Source organism: Equus przewalskii, chromosome 1 (genome assembly GCF_037783145.1).
Source record: "Equus przewalskii isolate Varuska chromosome 1, EquPr2, whole genome shotgun sequence".
Classification (NCBI taxonomy): Eukaryota; Metazoa; Chordata; class Mammalia; order Perissodactyla; family Equidae; genus Equus; species Equus przewalskii.
Window position 1 is genome coordinate 124,908,367 of NC_091831.1, and position 17,505 is coordinate 124,925,871.

The 17,505-nt window shown below is 55.7% G+C and overlaps 1 protein-coding gene across 1 annotated transcript; it reads left to right on the plus strand.

Moving 5' to 3' along the window:
* Positions 1-439: 439 nt before the first annotated feature.
* CLN6 (CLN6 transmembrane ER protein) lies at positions 440-15,195 on the plus strand. Its single transcript, XM_070622697.1, has 7 exons — positions 440-620; positions 7,017-7,131; positions 8,525-8,623; positions 9,701-9,889; positions 10,237-10,292; positions 11,763-11,885; positions 13,560-15,195. Exons 1-7 carry the CDS (start codon positions 535-537, stop codon positions 13,828-13,830), a joined length of 939 nt encoding a protein of 312 aa, XP_070478798.1. The 5' UTR covers positions 440-534; the 3' UTR covers positions 13,831-15,195.
* Positions 15,196-17,505: the final 2,310 nt, after the last annotated feature.

Sequence of the window (17,505 nt, forward strand, 5' to 3'; positions counted from 1 at the left end):
CTCCTCTGGGTCCTACCCTCCTAGCCCACCAATTATTCAATTCTTAGCGTCAAAGGCCAGAGTTGACATTTTAAGAAGCGACATCTTCCATCTGAAGAGAGAAGGCGCGTGGCAAGCCTTCCGGTCCCCAAAGACCAGGAAAATGACACCTCGCCTCCTCCGCAGAGGAGCCTTTGGGTCAGGTCAGTCTTTCCCCAGGTCCCTCCCCGACCCTAGACCAACACCCGGCCCTCAGCCAGCCGAGCCAAAGTTTCCCGCCTGCTGCAACTCAAGCGGCTCCGCAAAGCAAGCCCTCCACGGCCAGGGCGCTGCGCGCGCACGCCTCCGCCCTCGCTCCCCGCCGGGACGCCACGCTCGTCGCGCCCCTCCTCCCCGTCGCTGAGCTCGCTCCGCCCCCCGTGCGCCCTGGGTCCCTCCCTGCGTCCCCGCCTCCCGCAACGGCCCCGCCCCCGCGCACGGGTTCTCTGTCACAGCCCCGGGCCGGGCGCGCGCGACTCTAACGCTGGGCAGCCGAGCCGAGGCCGGCGGGGCAGCATGGAGGCGGCGGCGCGGAAGAGGCAGCAGCCCGGAGCGGCGGGCGGCCCGGGCGCGCAGCCGGGCGCCTCCTTCCTGCAGGCCAGGTGGGCGCGCGGCGGCCGGGTGGGCGGGTCCGGGTGGGCCGGAGGGCGCCTCCGGAGTCGGTCTTGCCTGCGCTGCCCTTGCGGCCGCTCCCTCGGCCGAGCCCACCTCCGCGATCCTGCCTCTTCCTGCGGGCGCCCCGGCCCAATGCGGCTCCGCGTCCCGCGGCCGCGCTGGCTTTAGGACAGCCGCTCAGAGGCGGAGACCTCGCTGGGGACCCAGGAAACTCGAGGTGGGGCGACAGGCCCAGAGGCCACCTCCGCTCACTCGGGCCCCCAACGCACCTGCAAGCCCGGATGCCACCGCCAAGTTCTCGGGGCCCCTCCAACCCTGAATAGGACCTGCCTTCCGGTGTCAATCAGGAGGCGCACTCATGCCCGGAGGCCCCCGAGAATGTAAAGGGAATAGACCGCGAAGTTTGGAAGCACCCCTCCAGGGAACAGCGAGGAAGGGCTTTGCTCACGCAGTTGCTGTTCCCTGCTCTCAGCAAGGGGAAGAAGTTACTGGCTTGGGTAGTCGAAGCCAGGTGGGGCAGAGGAAGAGGCACGGAAGCCACCTTTTAATCTTTCCCTCCATTCTGCCTTCATCCCGTTTTACTGCCCAGAAACCTCCGTTGCGTTGGGCAGGGATTCATTAAGTATCTCTGGTGTGCCCAGCGCTGTGCCAGGCACTAAGGGCGTGGGTAAGGTGGAGCCGGGAAGGGCTCACAGTCTGGTAAGAGCTGTGGGACAGCTGGAGGGACAGAGCCCCACTGGGGCTGAGAGGTCATGTTGGAGGGCTTCGTGGAGGAAGTGGCACTTGAGCTGACACAGGGAAGAAAGGCTGTTGCAGGGAGTGCAGCGGTGCTGGGGCCTTCTGGGTGTACAGTGGCAGGAGGATGCGGACTGACTGTGGAGGCCTTTATAAAGGCAGGGGGCTGGGACTAGAGTGAAAGCCTGGAGTACAGAATGTAAGGAGAGGCTCCCTCCGGACAAGGGACGACCCTTTGTCTGCTGAAATGGGCCCTCTGTGCCTCACTTGCCTCACCCTAGTTCCTGCCCTAAGTGGCAGGTTAAGGATGCAGCCTTTATTCTGTAGGCACAGGGGAGCCATGGAAGGTTTCTGAGCCCTGGTGTGCCCAACTGTAGGAAGTTGTGGTGTGATTTGGGATGAGGGGAGACTTCTGAGGGACTTGGCTGAGGGTAGCTCTTTCTCCTGCTGCTGGGAGACAGCTCTGTTCTGGCTCCCCTTCAAGTTGGGGGCCTTTGGCTGCCCTGAACTGTGGTGGCCCAGTTAGAACAGTCTGTGGGCATCAGATATGGTTACCACTTTATCTCACGGGTGGTACTTCCATATGCAGCACCTTACTCAGTCTTTCTGTGTTTTGTATATGTGGAAACTGAGGCCCAGAGAGGGTACACCATTTACTGGCAAGACCCGGGGCCTAACCTAGGGCTGCTGACTTCCGGTTTCTGCCCTTACTGTTCCACTTTGGCTGCTGAGGAGCGATGTCCATCCTTATTCCTGCATGAGCCCTCCACCAGCCAGGATGCTGCCTGGGGGTGGCATGAGGGGCTGGCTCTCTTCCAGGGTGTCTCTGCCCCCCTCATTGGGTGCCTCTGGGCCTGTTCTCAATATCATTGCTGCTCAAGACAGTAGGCAAAATCATCCTGTCCAATTCCTAGGATGCCTCGATTCCCTGTGCTGCATCCATGCTTTGCTTACAGACCTCTAATGACAAGGTGCTCACTACCTTTCAAGATAGCCCATTCCAGCTTGTGCCTGCTCCACTGACAGTTTTTTGTATTGTAATCAAAGTATTACATGCCCATGACTAAATCAAATAGCACAGAAGGGCTAAGAGTAAAAAGCAGCAGTCCTCTGTTCCACCTCTCCCAGGCACCAGAGACAACCACATTAACTTCTTTAGCTGTTTCTTCCACAGTTAAATTCATATTTCTAAATAATAATAACAAACACTATGTAGCACTTTCTGTGGACCAGGCCCTGCTCTAAGTTTTTGCACATAATATCAATTCAACTACAAATGAGGTAGGAAGTACTATTATCCCCCATTTTACAGATGAGAACATTGAGGCCCAAGAGGTTAAGTAACTTGCTCAAGATCTGGTTAGTGGCAAAGCTGGGATGTGAACCCAGGCGGTCTCAGAGCCCATCCTCTTAAAAGCTATGCTTACTGCTATTTATTGGATTAACAATTTTCGCCTCTAAGGTAATGTTTACCTGCTGACTTCCTGTTATGATTTGGCTCACTTATACCCACCACCCCCCCATCTTAACCAGATAGTTCTTTTTATTACTGTTTTTAGTTTTTCTCTTTGTTACCTTTATAGCCTTAGGGAATATGCATACACAATTATTTCTATTTTGGTCAACTGTAGCCAGTATCTCTTGATACCTTTTTAAAAGGAGAATATTGTCCCCTACTCTAACCCTTAGCTTTTCTTACCCTTTCTCCCAACTCCTGTCATCCATATTTTGTCTTTCACATTGACAAGGTAGACAGTATTTACCTTCTGTTTTTTAGCCATAATTGTCTTCCATGTTTTGTTTGCAGATTGATTCTAAACTTTGAAAATCATTATACAATGTTTTTATTAGTTAAGCCATGTAAATATTGTTCCCTACAGAGCCAAATAATGTTTAACAGTTACATTTGCTTTTGTTTTTCCTGGAGTTTCTAATTGCCTTTCTTTTTTTTCTCGTATTATTTGCCTTCATTTTCTCATTTTTTTTTTCAAACTTTCCACCATGTCAGGTATTTCAGCATTCTTTATATAGAACCAAAATCAGTCCCTCTGAAGTCCCCATTTGTGGGTCCCTGCTTGTCCCCACCATGGTGGAGACACCTTCCTTTTCTGCAAGGCAGTCCTGCAGATGCTGCTGCCTGCTTTGAATATTTCAACTGTATGGCATGCGCTCCCCAACTGTCATGATATCAGTTTCCCATATGGTAGGCTTGTAAGCTGCGGAGGAGAGAAAAGGCCATCCTTGTTTCAGGTTACCTGCCATTGTGCTTTTACCATTGTTCTCAGCAGCAGTTTCTGATGATTGAGACCCAGAGCTGGCCCAGGCTGGGGCCTCAGCTTGTGAAGTCTGTGGAGTCAGGAACCTGGGACAGGCTTGACGCTGCTCATCCCCAGGACAGCGACTGGGGGAGAGGATGCCTTCACCCTCTAAGATCTGCGTGCCGTGGTCAGAGTCCCATCAGAAGAAAACCAGTCAGATGCTGACCAGTCTTGATTCCCAAGTTGGTGTCTGCCCTGTACCCGCCCTAATTTTTGTTGTCCTGCTAAGCCAGGCTGGACCAATGACAGGGATCCCTGTTGACCGAGGTGCCTCCTGAGGTGAAGGAGAATATGGTTACTGAGCTCTTAGTATGCGCTAGGCATCCACAGCTTCCAGAGACCCACACCTAAGTGCTTCCACAGGCTGTCAAAATGCCTTTATTCCCTGGACCAAACATCCTACTCTTTGCCCAGATTGAGGCTTTCCAGAACAAAACACTGAGGGCTGTTATTCTCCTCCATCCAAGTTCTTCAGGCCTGGAGGTTATCACCATCTGCTTTCTGAGGCCTTGCCGTGATAGTCACTAAGAGGAAGGGGCAGCTGGGGCCTCTGTGCCAGTCAGTCGTCTCAGACTTACCCCAGAGCAGTCCTCGCAGTTAGTCTGAGTACCTGCCCAGTCCGAAGGCCCAGCCAGCCCTCCCTGCCCTCCATCTCCGCCAGTGAGCGGGCGTCTCACCTCCAGGCAGTGCCTTTCTCACTTCCTCCTCCAGGCCTTTGGTCCTGCTCTCCTGTGGCTTTCCTCTCTCGTTAAATCCACCCATCCCTGCTTCCGGGCTCCCCTCCATGCAGCCTCCGCATATTGCTCCAGGCCACACTGATCTCTCTCTGTCTTGATCTCCTTAATATGCCACTTGGCTTATTATAATGATCAGAAACAGAATAGCAAGCTATTGAGAGCACAGGTCTTGAATTCATACAGACCCAGGTGTAAATTCTATACTATTCAAGATTCCCGGGTTGCACGTGACAGAAGGCCGGTGGGAAATGCAGCACCCTTAGCAAGAGGGAATGTACTGGCTCATGTGGGCAAACCACTGCCGTGGGGATGCCCGGATCCGGACGTGAACATTCTCAGGGCTTCTCCTCCCTTTCCCTGAGCCTCTCTACAGGCCTGCTTCATTCTCGCCTGGCTGTCCCTCCAGGCTGGAACCTTGGCCACAGGCAGCCCTGGGCTTGCATCCTTAGCACCCAGCACCAGAAAGGAAGGTGTTGTTTCCACCAACTCTAGTTACAAAAGTTGCACTGGGCTGGCCTGGGTCACCGGCCCTCCCTGTGGCTAAGGAAACGTCTCTTACCAGAAGAAGCAGGGAGTGGGGAACAGGCTCACAAAAGGACGCGCTGCTGCAGCTCCTTTGACGGGGGACCTGGCTAAGCACTGCACCCCTGGAAGCCGCAGTATCCTCATCCGGAAAGCAGGAGGGCGGGAGCCTCCTGGTGTTGCTGTGCCAATTAGGTGAGGTGGTGCAGGCGAAGCTCAGAAAACAGCACACAGTCGGTGCTCAATAAGTGGTGGGGGCACTGAGTAGAGGGGACAGGAACACTTAGTTGAGTGAGGATAGGCCCATTCTACCTGCCTTGCCTGCCACCAAAGGATGGTGCGATCCCCAAAGAGCCGGCCTCCTCGGCTCTGTTGCTCCCTCAGCCCAGGGTCGACCATTCTCAGAACTGGCTGAGAAGGATCCGGATAGTTATGCAGCGTTGACAGCGGAAAACCTTCATGGTGCCTCCAAGCTAGTGTTTGCCACTAAAAAGAAGGAATAACTGGTCATTGAGATTGTTCTAAACCAGCCAGTAATCACTAAGCATAAACCAGATCCTGAGCTGAGACCTCTGGAGAATACGCACCCCTGTGACACAGCTCCTGTTCTTGGCACAAACGGGGTGATCAAACTCACACCTCCATCATCTTAGCAAGTAGTGGGCTGCTTGTCACTGGAGGTATGCAAGTAGTGGCAGGGAAGCTGTAAGGAGGATTTGGACTCTGATGGGGACGTGGGTGAGTGGAGAGAACCTTAAATGTCACTCGTCTTCTTGAGGGTCTAGATAGGAGGGTAAATTCCCGCCCTGTGGGTTAGGGATGAAGCACTCCCTGTAGTGGGGCTGGCGGGGCTATGGGAAAAGCTTCATCAGAAACGCCTTCCTGGAGGAGGTGGCACACGCACTGGCCCTTGAACCTCAGCTCCTCTGTGAAGAGCAGATGGGCTAACTTCTTTGCAAGAGGGACAGGCATCCAAAGATGTACTGTCAGATGGTGTTCCACTTCTGGCCGTGTCTCCCACATCAGCTTATCCCTGCTGGCTTCCTTCTTAGGTTTCACTGTGGATTGATGAGAAAGGGACACCAGCGGCCCCATTCTTACCTCCTCATGGTTCAGGAAGCAAGGGAGACGGGGCCCTGTTCATCCCGGTCCATAGTCTCTAAGGCACATCTCCCTATAGGACTCAGATTGGTCCAGCTCAGGTCGCATGCCTATCCCATGGACCAGTCACTGCACACAATGATGGAATCTGGGTTAAAAGTATAAGCTCTAAGGTGGCTGGCCCCGTGGCCCAGTGGTTAAGTTCGCGCACTCTGCTGCAGGTGGCCCACTGTTTCGTTGGTTCGAATCCTGGGCGCGGACATGGCACTGCTCATCAAACCACGCTGAGGTGGCATCCCACATGCCACAACTAGAAGGACCCACAACGAAGAATATACAACTATGTACTGGGGGGCTTTGGGGAGAAAAAAGGAAAAAAATTTTAAAAATCTTTAAAAAAAAATATAAGCTCTGAGCCAAATCATCTAGGTTCCTATATTTAGCTGTGTAACTTTGGGCAAGGTGCCTAACATCTTGGGCCTCAGATTTTTTTTACTTGTAAAAGGGGGTAATATTCCAACCTCAAAGGGTTTCTGTGAGGATTAAAAGAGTTAAATGAGATAATACATGCAAACACCTGTAGCAGTGCAATATAGTGGAATATAGTAAATGGTCAGTCAAGTTTAGCTACTATCACCCATCGTCATGTTTCATGTTTTCCAGCTGCATTTGCATCCTGTTTGCCGTTTGACCTCCTCACTCTGTCGATGACAAAGCTCAACTGGTATTATACCCGTTTGGCAGTTTCCTTCCTGAATCACAGAGGAGCTAAGGTCAGGGCAGCTGGAGTCCACTTCCAGGACACCCTTCCCTTGGCCGCAGGGCCAGACCCCCATATTTCCTGCAAAATCCTTTTCCTAGAAGTATCCTCCTGCTGCCAAGTCCCCAGATCTCCCTGCGGCTCATCTCGGGGGGAAGGTTCCCATGGGAGGAGAGACGAGCTGACCCCTCTCTTCTGGTTTCTTCCCAGGCACAGCTCCGTCAAGGCTGAGGAGGCTGCCGGCACGGCTCCCTTCCACCTCGACCTCTGGTTCTACTTCACCCTGCAGAACTGGGTTCTGGACTTTGGCCGCCCCATTGCCATGGTGAGTGTGAAGCTGTGGACAGAGCCCCCACCAGCAGTGAGGGTAACTGACTGAGCGACCTTAGGCAAGTCACTTCCTCCACGAGTAAACTACAAGAATAGGCCTGGATGATCTCGGATCCTTTGGCTCTGTGACTGTGCTCAGTGAGGCACTGCCAGCAAACAGGGGAGACTAGGGGGCCTGAACAGTCAAATTGTGCCCCAACTGTCATGGGGGAACTGGTAGCCCTGAACAGTCAGTACTGTGCCCCCTATATCCTACATCCAGGTTTAACCAAATCACCCAGCCAGACAGAGGGCTAATTTGCATTATCACTAGCATGTACAAGGTGTCAGTTTCAGTGGTTGATAGTGTTATTTTTACCACCCACATGCAAAAATTATCAACTTGGTGCATGGTGGTACCTCACTCAGTTTTTTTCACATTCTGTCATCCATCTCTCTGTCTGTCTATCACAAGTGAAGGGCTTTGGTGCTCTCCCAGGTGTACAGAGGCCAACACTGTACACTGATGCATGCAGTAGCCTTAGAGGGAAGGGGATGGTTTCACCAGGTGGCACTAAAAATTACCTGAGGCTCAGAATCTTATATAATATGCAAAGTCAGCCTATAGTCTTCACCTCCAGGAAAATACTACTATGCCAAGGCTGCGAGGAAGGCGGTGGGTACATGCTAGTGATAATGCAAATTAGCAAAGCCCTTTTGGAAAACAGTTTGCCAAGGTGACAACTAGTACCTAGAATAGTGCCTAGCATTTGTGATAAGTCCTCAGTACATTTTTTTTTTCCTTTGGTGAGGAAGATTGGCCCTTAGCTAACATCTGTTGCCCATCTTCCTCTTTTTGCTTGAGAAAGATTGTCTCTGAGCTAACATCTGTGCTAATCTTCCTCTATTTTTTGTTGTGGGACACAGGCACAGCATGGCTTGATGAGTGGTGTGTAAGTCTGTGCCCAGGATCCGAACCTCCTGTGGCCAGGGGATCTTGTCTTCATCATAGGACCTGGAGTGCCAGATCCCTAAGGGTCCATGTAGACCACACCTCTTGTGTTACAGAGGGGGAACCAAGGCCTAGAGAGGGGAAGGACTTGCCCAGGGTCACCTAGGAAGTTGGTGGCACACCTGAGTCCCAAGGTAGCCTCCAACTCACAGGCTGGTACCCAGGGACATTTACTTAGTGCCCACAGGGAGAGGGCACAGGGTAGGCCCTGGATTGGCATCTACTGTGCCTGGGGACAAGTCCATTTATCTTCTCTGGGGCTCGGCTTGTGTGTCTGGAAACACCTTCGCTCCAGGGCTGCGGAAAGGATTCCAAGAGATCACAGAGAGAATGAAGTGTGTGTGGAGGGCCTCACGGGCCGTGCCTGGTGAGCACCATTCCTCCCCTTGCTCCCCAGCTGGTGTTCCCTCTCGAGTGGTTTCCGCTCAACAAGCCGAGCGTGGGGGACTACTTCCACATGGCCTACAACATCATTACGCCCTTTCTCCTGCTCAAGGTACAGTGTCCCCTCCTGCCCTTGTTCCCTCCGCCGGCTGGCAGGGAGCTGGTGCCAAGCCCGGCGAGTGCCCTGCCTCGGGCTTTCCCTGCTGATTCTGGGGGTGAAGGCTGTGAGAGAGGGGTACATCAGGGCCTGGGGGACAGGCGGGATGGAGAAGGCCTCCCCAAGGAGGGGCATTTGATTTGGGCCTCAGCCTGGTGTCCTGGGGGTGGGGTGGGAGGGAGAGGTGTTCAGGCAGAAGGACCTGAAGACAAGGCCATGCTTGAGAAGCCATAATACCTCTGGGGAGGCCGAGGCAGAAGGAGTGGCTGGGGTACCCAGGGAGAGGTCAGGGACCGGTTGGGAAGGCAGGTGGGGGCCAGGTGGCAGGAATGGCAGCAATGGAGGGTGACCTCTATCCTCTGGCCTGGAGATCCCTGACTTTGAGATGCCACTGGGAGCACAGAGCTAGCCAGGGCTGCCAGCTTTGCACTTTGCCAATAAGGGCTCTTAAAACAACTGTGGCCATCTACTATCCCCATCATTTTGTTTTTAGAAAGACATTTCAAATCTCCAAAAGTAGGAAATGTATAATTTCGGAATTCAGAGGAGTTTTTAGTTAAATAATTTAGTTTCAGAAACAGCCGCCCATCCCTGTCATTTTCTGTGTTTGCCGTGAACCAATCGCTCAGAAGTCAGAGGGCCCTTCAGCAGGCCAGCCCAGCCTCCCAGGGCACAACTGGGGGACAATGAGGGACGATGGGAGGGTGGGGCCTGGAGCCTGGATGCCTGTGTCGAAGGCCTGGCTGTCACCTCCAGCACGTGGCCTGTGTGTGACCTTGAGCAATGAGCTGGCCCTTTGAGCCTGTATCCTCTCTGGGAAAAGGGGCTGTTGTTCCCCAGCCTGAGCTCCGCTCACAGGGGCCCTGGGAGACTCTGAAGGCTGGGCTGGGCTGCTAAAGGGACCCACTGATTTGTGAGTGACTTCCCAGCTGGGGGTGTCCGTCCCACCCAAGAGTGAGGGTGGGATACAGGAGGTGTCTGGTACGGTGATGGATGCCGCGGTCATGCTGCCAGGCCTCCCTCTGACCTCAGCTCATCGAGCGGTCCCCCCGCACCCTGCCGCGCTCCATGATCTACGTCAGCATCATCACCTTCATCATGGGCGCCAGCATCCACCTGGTGGGCGACTCCGTGAACCACCGCCTGCTCTTCAGTGGCTACCAGCACCACCTGTCGGTCCGCGAGAACCCGATCATGAAGAATCTCAAGCCGGAGACGCTGGTGAGGCCGCCTCCCCCCACTGCACGTAAGCGCTGTGGGCACAGCCTGTCCTGGGGGCCGGAGAGATGACCCCAGCCCATCACTGAGCTTGACCTTCTGCTGAAGGCATTCTGCTAGGTGAGGGCCCTGCCACCCCGCCAAGCTAGGACACTCGTGTGTTATTAGAAAGTGGCACATTGACTGGATCCCACCTGGACCCCCTCTAGTAGAGGGCAGGACCCTGAGGGTGGGGAAGGAGGGCAGTTGCGGGGAGGCCGGGGCGTAGGGGAGGGTGGCTGGAGGGCCGGGGGCCCCAGCACTGCTCCGAGCGCCTCCCGCTCTAACCGGCCATGCCCTGCCGCCCCCAGATCGATTCCTTTGAGCTGCTCTACTACTACGACGAGTACCTGGGCCACTCCATGTGGTGAGTGATGGGGCCAGCCTCGGCCAGAAGAGCACGTAACAGCTGGTCTCTACCTGGGAGCCCTGGCCCGGCCAGCTCTGCCGCCAGCCTCGGGTCCCTGGGTGTGGAGCGCAGCGGCCGGCAGGCGTGCTCCTGCCCTGCGGGGGCGCTGTGAGCTCGCCCCCCGCCCTGCCGCCTCCGCCTCCTCCCAGCCGGCGGTACCCGCGGCGGCCACTAGGGGGCGGCGGGCGGCCGTCCTCCCTCGGCCAGCCTGGAGACCGAGGCGGTGGGCAGGCGGTGGGCAGGCGGAAGCCGGCGCCGGTAAACAACCCCGCCCCCCGTGATGGGTGGGCAGCGCCAGGGGACCCAGCCGCGTCGGGCCGTGGGTTCCGGGATGGTGGCGGGGAGGAAGCTGAGGAGGGCTCGCTGGACCAGGTTGGGGGTGCTTTGTGCGCCCCCCTCCTCTGAACTCCCGCGAGGGCTCCCCCGGCTTCACCCTGCAGTTGCAGGAAACCTCACACACGTGGGCTCACTTTCCACAGGATAAACTGGGGCCGGAGGGAGGAGGTTTGACCGTGGGTTGGCAGCTAGTTAGTGCCAGAGCCATCCTTGGACCTGGGTGGTCCTGAGAGAGGTGGGCTCACTCATGTCACAGACACCCTACACTTGTCTTTCCAGGGTGTGTTGTGAGGCATGGAAAGTTGATCCTCTGGCTCAGGGGGTCTCTGGACAGGCCTCTTGCCAGCTCTCCCTGGCGTTTGCGGGAGGAACAAGGCCCGGAGAAGTGAAATAGCAGGAGAGGATGTGGGAGGGGATGGGGGCTCCGTCAGGGGGGAAGAGGGGAGGGTGGGTAAGGAGACAAGATGGTACACGAGAAGAGAAAAGAGGGGCGTGTAAAGACAGTGCAGGTACGTGGGGAGGAGAGAGGGAGGCGCTTTTTGGATGAGATTTTGCGTGTGTGGGAAGGGGCCAAGGCGGTGGGCTGTGTGTCAGTGAGGGGGCTTCCCAGAGCTCCTTGGAGGCCCCGGCAGATGCTGTTCTCTTTTTTTTTTCTACTTGGGCCTCAGGCCTCTCCCTGCTCAGCCCTGCTGGGTACACCTGTTTCCAGGCCAGTGAGGGGCTGCGGCTGCTGGCGTGTAGGATGTGTACAGGAGGCAGAGACCCCCCCCCCCCCCCCAGCCACGGAGCGAGGCGCCAGGGCAGTGTGGGAGGGGCCCCGCCATGCAGCCTGTGGGCTCCCTGATTGGCATATGCCCAGGGAGCAGGCCTCATCTTCCTGCCTCCCTGCTATCCCACCCTGGCCCCCCAGCGTGGGACAGGCTGGCAGGACAAGCGGCCTCACCCAAACAAGGCGTTTTGTAAACCATGGAGTGACACTGCATGGAATGGTGCAAGGACCCAGTACAGGGACCCGTGGAGAAGAGGGCCCGGGTGGAGGCTGGGGGGTGGGGCAGCTGGGGGGCCTCTGAGCCACCGGCCTCCCTCTTGCAGGTACATCCCCTTCTTCCTCATCCTCTTCATGTACTTCAGCGGCTGTTTCACTCCAGCCAAAGCCAAGAGCTCCATGCCAGGGGCGGCCCTGCTCCTGGTGGTGCCCAGTGGCCTGTACTACTGGTGAGTGGACATTGGTCCTGGGGTGGGGGAGGAGCAGGGGCTCTTAGTGAGCCAGGCAGTAAAAATGTGCTCTTGACCACCGAGCTGCTGGCTGACCCCAGTGAGGTGCTCCTTCTTGGGGCCCCTGCACCCTCCTCTGTCTAGTAGGGACTGTGACAGTGCCTTGTGGTGGCCTCTCTGTTACCAGGAAGCCAGGCCTGAGTGTGGCCTCTCCATTCTTATACTCCTCTGCCCTGTGCCCCACCTCTCAGAACCCCAGTGCCACCTTGGGGCCAAGAGTATCCGTCCCCAACACCAAGCCCTGTAGAGCCCCGTGGGCCTCAGTTTCCTCCTCTGAAATGGGGATGAGACCTTCTGATGAAACGGGGAAATGTCTCCTTCTGAGGAGGTGGTGAAACTCCAGGGTGAGAGAGGGGCTTTGTGAGCTGTAAAGCACCACGGAGACGCCAAGGACAGAGAAGGGGGGACTTCCATTCCCTGGCTCCTTTTCCCTCCAGCTCTCTGCCCATTACAGAGGACCAGGCTTCAGCCAGGTCTTACCCCTCCTCTGTCACTTTTGCTCCAGAGACAGGCTCCCCCCCAGGGATTGTGGGTGTCATAGGAAGGACTGCCCCTTCTCTGATAGGAAGCCTCTGTCAAAATGAAAAGGGTCCCCTTTCCTGGGGCCAGCTCCCGCCCACATGCAGGGTCTGTCCCCTGACTGCTGAGAGGGTCCACCAGGGCGAGTCTGATGGCCCCTGAGGACAGGATTAAAAGGAACAGGTGGCAACTACAGCAAGAGGGAAAGAGGTCAGACATGGAAAAAGCTTCCTAGCCAGTTCTCACCCGCAACGTGTTTGCGCAGTGATAGCTACAGTCGGAGCAGCAACCATTTGTTGAACAATATGTTTTTCCAAGTAAGAGTTGTATACAGCTCTTGTCTGTAATCTTGGGAAATAGTGCCATTTATGCCCCTTTATATTAAGAACACAGAGGCTCTGAGATGTCATGTAAATTCCCCAAGGTCACACAGCCACTAAGTTGCAGAGCTGTAGTTCCTTGAGTAGAACGGGTCAGCATTGTGGTTCTCTCTAGAGGCAGGGGAGTGGACCAGATAACCTCCCAGAAGCCCTCCAACAAGTGTTACTGAGTTCCTGGCCATGTGCTAGGTACAGCCTTAGGAACTGCAGGGAACCCTGGGAGATCTGAGACTGTGTCCCACCCTTCAAGGAGACAGCAATGACAACCCCCATAAATTGCAACTGCATTCCCAAACTCAAATGCCTATAGGAACCAAGCTGGTAAAAGAAATGCATCAAGCAGGTACCAAGCGAGGCAACAGGGAATGGTGGGGACTGTGGCAAACTGTAGAACAATGCTCTCTCTAAAGGGGGCAGCTGCATTCTCCTCTAATTGGTTGTTGTCATGCGGGAATACAAGCCTAATGTGACCAGAGAAACCAGAAATCCACATTTTCAGGTAATGTGTAATTTAAATATTAGCAACAAACTCAACACATTTAACACAGCTGCATATGGGCTGTGGCTCAGAGTGGTGTGTATCCCTGCGCCCTGCCATTAGATGAGCCGTTCTGACTGACTGGGAGGGCAGCCTGGTACTTGGGTAGAGGGAGGGATGCTGGGCAGGATGTGGCTGTCATGGCATCTACCTCCCCTCACCCACTGGCCTTTTCAGGTACCTGGTCACCGAGGGCCAGATCTTCATCCTCTTCATCTTCACCTTCTTCGCCATGCTGGCCCTGGTCCTGCACCAGAAGCGCAAGCGCCTCTTCCTAGACAGCAACGGCCTCTTCCTCTTCTACTCCTTTGCCCTCACCCTCCTGCTTGTGGCCCTCTGGGTTGCCTGGCTGTGGAATGACCCTGTACTCAGGAAAAAGTACCCCGGTGTCATCTACGTCCCTGAGCCCTGGGCCTTCTACACCCTCCACGTCAGCAGCCGACACTGAGTCCCTGGCACCAGCCACTGGTGCTCTGCCGGGCCGGAGATGGACCACAGAGGGCATCTGAGAATGCGTGTGCGTGCGTGTGTCTGTGTCCACTGACATGTGCAATCCATGACTGAGAACATGGGTGAGTGCATGGTGCACATGGATAGGTGTGTCTGTGTGTGTGTGGAGTGCCTCACCACGAGACTCGACTGTTCTGGTGCAGTTTCTCTTTGGTCTGGATCTTTTCAGGGTGGGCTTTAGTTTTCGGCAGTGTGTCCAGGCCAAGATCTGGGCCCTGCCCCGCTGTGCACCTGACTGGAGGTGGGGCCCTCTCCCTCCCACTGTTCAGGGCCGGTCTCTTGTTCCTGGGATGTCTTCTGGTAGCCGTGCAGGAGAGGCCTGGGTGGGGCAGAAGCTGGGAGGGGACTCGGCATGTCACCCACCACGTGGCTGGCCCCTCAGACCTGCCCTGACCCTGAAGGCTAGATTACCTAGGTTACGGCACCGTTATGTGTATTCTTGAGCAAAGCGTGGCCCCTCTCTGGGCCTCAGTTGCACTAGATGGGCCCTTGGTCCCAAAGTGGATCCGTGGGTTGGTCTCAGTCTCTTCTTGGGGCAGCTCTGGGATGGACAAGTAGTGCTATCTTGTCACTGCTCTCTCCTTCCCTGGGAGAGAGATGTGCACCCAAAACCCTCACGCAACCTCAGCCCCCATGGGGTGTTGGACCACCCTCACCCCGGGGAGCCAGAGGCCACCCCGTGCCCTAACCACCAGCTGATCGTGGGGTCTGGCGGTGGTTGCTCTCCAGCCATCTCCCTCTGCCAGGAGCTCTGTCAGCTCCTCTCCCTCCGGGAGAACTGTGGCACCGCCTTGCATCGGCCTGCCTGCAGGTTTCTGAGCCACAGCTGAAGCAGAGTTCTCAAACACTTGCACCGTTCCCAGAGCCGCATTCTAGGGTCGGCAGGGGGAGGGGGGGCGCGTCCCGAAGGTCTCTCCAGTTGGCCTTGTCTCAGCCTGAATCTCCTGCTTGTTGCCAGTGGCGCTGCTCCTAGGAAAGGGAGGCCTCATTCCCAGCAGGACGCCCCCCACCTCACACCTTCTCCCAGGCACTGGGGCCAGGGCTCCTCACACAGCTGCGGGCCCCATAGCCTCCTTTCGAGCCAGCACTGGCCTATTTGTGCTCATGGGTCTCAGGCGGCCTGCCTTGCCCTCCCTGGACCCCTCCTCCTCTCCTGTGTTCTCAGGGAGCCCCGTGCCTCAGATTCTCCCTTCATGTTGGGGTCCCTCTGCAGCCCCCTTAGGGGTCCCCCAGCCCCTGGTCGGTCCCTGTCTGCTGGCAGCAACAGGTGGTGAGAGGTGTGAATAAAGGCATATGCAGCCAAGCCTGCCTGGGGACTGCTGCTTACTTTGGGTGTGAATTTGGGAAGGTGGGAGGTCCTTGGAGCAGGACAGAGAGTGGCTAGTCTGGGGTCCAGGCAGGAGTCCTGGGCAGACCCCAAGGGCCCACTCAGCCCCATCTGGCCGAGAGCCACTGCCCACTGGCCCTTCATAACAGTAGGATCCTGGAGTTGGGGGGAGTGGCAAGGAGGGCTCTTTTTAGAGGAGTCTGGGGGCTACAGGAGTTGGGGGGCCAAGCTAAGGCGTCTCCAGACCTGCCCTTGGAAGAGGTCACGTCGAGCCTCCCAGCTGTGCTGCCAGCCCCTTCCAGAGGCTGAAGCAGAGAGGGTGCCCTCTGGGGGAAGGTGGGGTGGCTGGTTTGTTGGAGGTTGGCACTCAGCCTTGGGTAACCACTTGATCCCTTAGGGCCTCTGCTATTGATATGCGTCTCAGCCTCACCAGAAGCCACCAGAGACTTACTCGGTGACTATTATCAGACAACACAGGAGGGGACAGGAGACACTTGCACTGTCATAGGCTGTGTGTCCCCACCTGCCCAGCAACATCATTTGATTCCTTCCCTACCTCGCAGCCACTGCTCCAAACCCCTGTGCTGGGCCCGTTCTCCACAGAACGACTTAATGGATGTCTTATGGGCAGAGGCGGGCCTGGTCGTGGGGGGCCTGAAGCTTATGAAATTTGGGGGGGCCTTGATAAGAAAACAGTAGAGCCAGCCCAGATGGCCTAGTGGTTAAAGTTCTGCACTCTCCACCTTGGCGGCCCGGGTTCATTTCTTGGTCATGGAACAAAACCACCCGTCTGTCAGTTGCCATGCTGTGGTGGCGGCTCACACAGAAGAACTAGAAGGACTTACAACTAGGATATACAACCATGCACTGGGGTTTGGGGAGAGAAAAAAAAGAAAAGGAAGATAGCAACAGAGGTTAACTCAGGGTGAGTATTTCCCTGCCAAAAAAAACTTAAAAAAGAAAACAGTCCAAAAAGATGAATAAAAAATTAGGTATGAAAGTGAATATTTACAATGGAAAAGAAATCACAGCAAATACAGCCTTGGAGATTTCCTTCCCTCTTGACCAAGACCCTTTTGGGTAGTTGCTGGAAATGTCTCCCCAGAAATACTTCTTAATTGCAACCTGGCTTCACCTCACAGCCAGTGGTTCTCAAAGTGTGGCCTCACTGGCAGCAGCAGGACCGCAGAGGAAAATGCAAATCCTCGTCCCCTTCCGCCTGCTGAATCGGAACCTCCAGGTGAACAAAGTCTCGGGCCCCGAGTGGTATCAGAGAGGGTGTTTTCTCACGTTGGGCTGACGCGTGGTGTACACAGCAGAGTGAGGCACACAGCTTGAGGGATTTTTGTACAGTGAACCTGACATCCCACCACCCCTGCAGGTGAGACCCCCTAAAAACACGAAGGAGGTGGCAAGCTGGGATGCCTTTGGGGGCACACAGCCCCAAACCCCAGCACACGCCAGCCTTTGCTGTCAGTAGCGTTTGAGTGGATTCCAGCTCTTAGCGACCCTGTGTATAGCAGAACAGAAGCCTGCCTGCTCCTTTTCTGCACCGTCCTCTCACCCCCCAGCACAATATCAGACGATGTTCTTCTGCTATTCATACGGTTTTGGTGGCCAATTTTTTTTCACAAGTGGGTGGCCAGGTCCTTCTTCCTAGTCTAGTCTGGAAGCTCCACTGTAATTTGTCCACCATGGGTGACCCTGCTGGTATTTGAAATGCCAGGGGCACAGCTTTCAGCAGCACAGCAACACATGGCTGCCACAGTGTGACAGCTGACAGACGGGTGGTGGGCTTCCCTGGCCAGGAAACGAACCTGGGCTGTGGTGGTGAGAGCGCCGAATCTTAACCACTAGACCACCAGGGCCGGCCACGTACTGATCCAAAGCCAAGGAAATAGCTTCTCTCGGGGCGGCTCCGTGGCCAAGTGGTTAAGTTCACGTGCTCTGCTGCAGCGGCCCAGGGTTCGGATCCTGGCCGTGGACATGGCACCGCTGGTCAGGCCACGTTGAGGCAGCGTCCCACATCCCACAACTAGAAGGATGTGCAACTAAGATATACAACTGTGTACAGGCGGGGGTTGGGGAGATAAAGCAGAAAAAAAAAAAAAAAGATTGGCAACAGTTGTTAGCCCAGATGCCAATCTTAAGAAAGAAAAATAGCTTCTCTCCCCCTTGAGCCCCTCCCAAACACAGGGTGATTTGGAGCGGGAGCTTCGCCCTGGCTCCTCCCAGGTCCCCCACAAGCCTCACCTCTGCAGCCCCCACACTTCCGAGGCCCCGCCT

Excerpts from the sequence above, each read along its gene's own strand:
- CLN6 (XM_070622697.1), top strand. The coding sequence starts at position 535 with ATGGAGGCGGCGGCGCGGAAGAGGCAGCAGCCCGGAGCGGCGGGCGGC. Across the intron at positions 7,132-8,524 it reads TTGGCCGCCCCATTGCCATG|CTGGTGTTCCCTCTCGAGTG; the intron begins GTGAGTGTGAAG and ends CTTGCTCCCCAG. Across the intron at positions 9,890-10,236 it reads ATCTCAAGCCGGAGACGCTG|ATCGATTCCTTTGAGCTGCT; the intron begins GTGAGGCCGCCT and ends TGCCGCCCCCAG.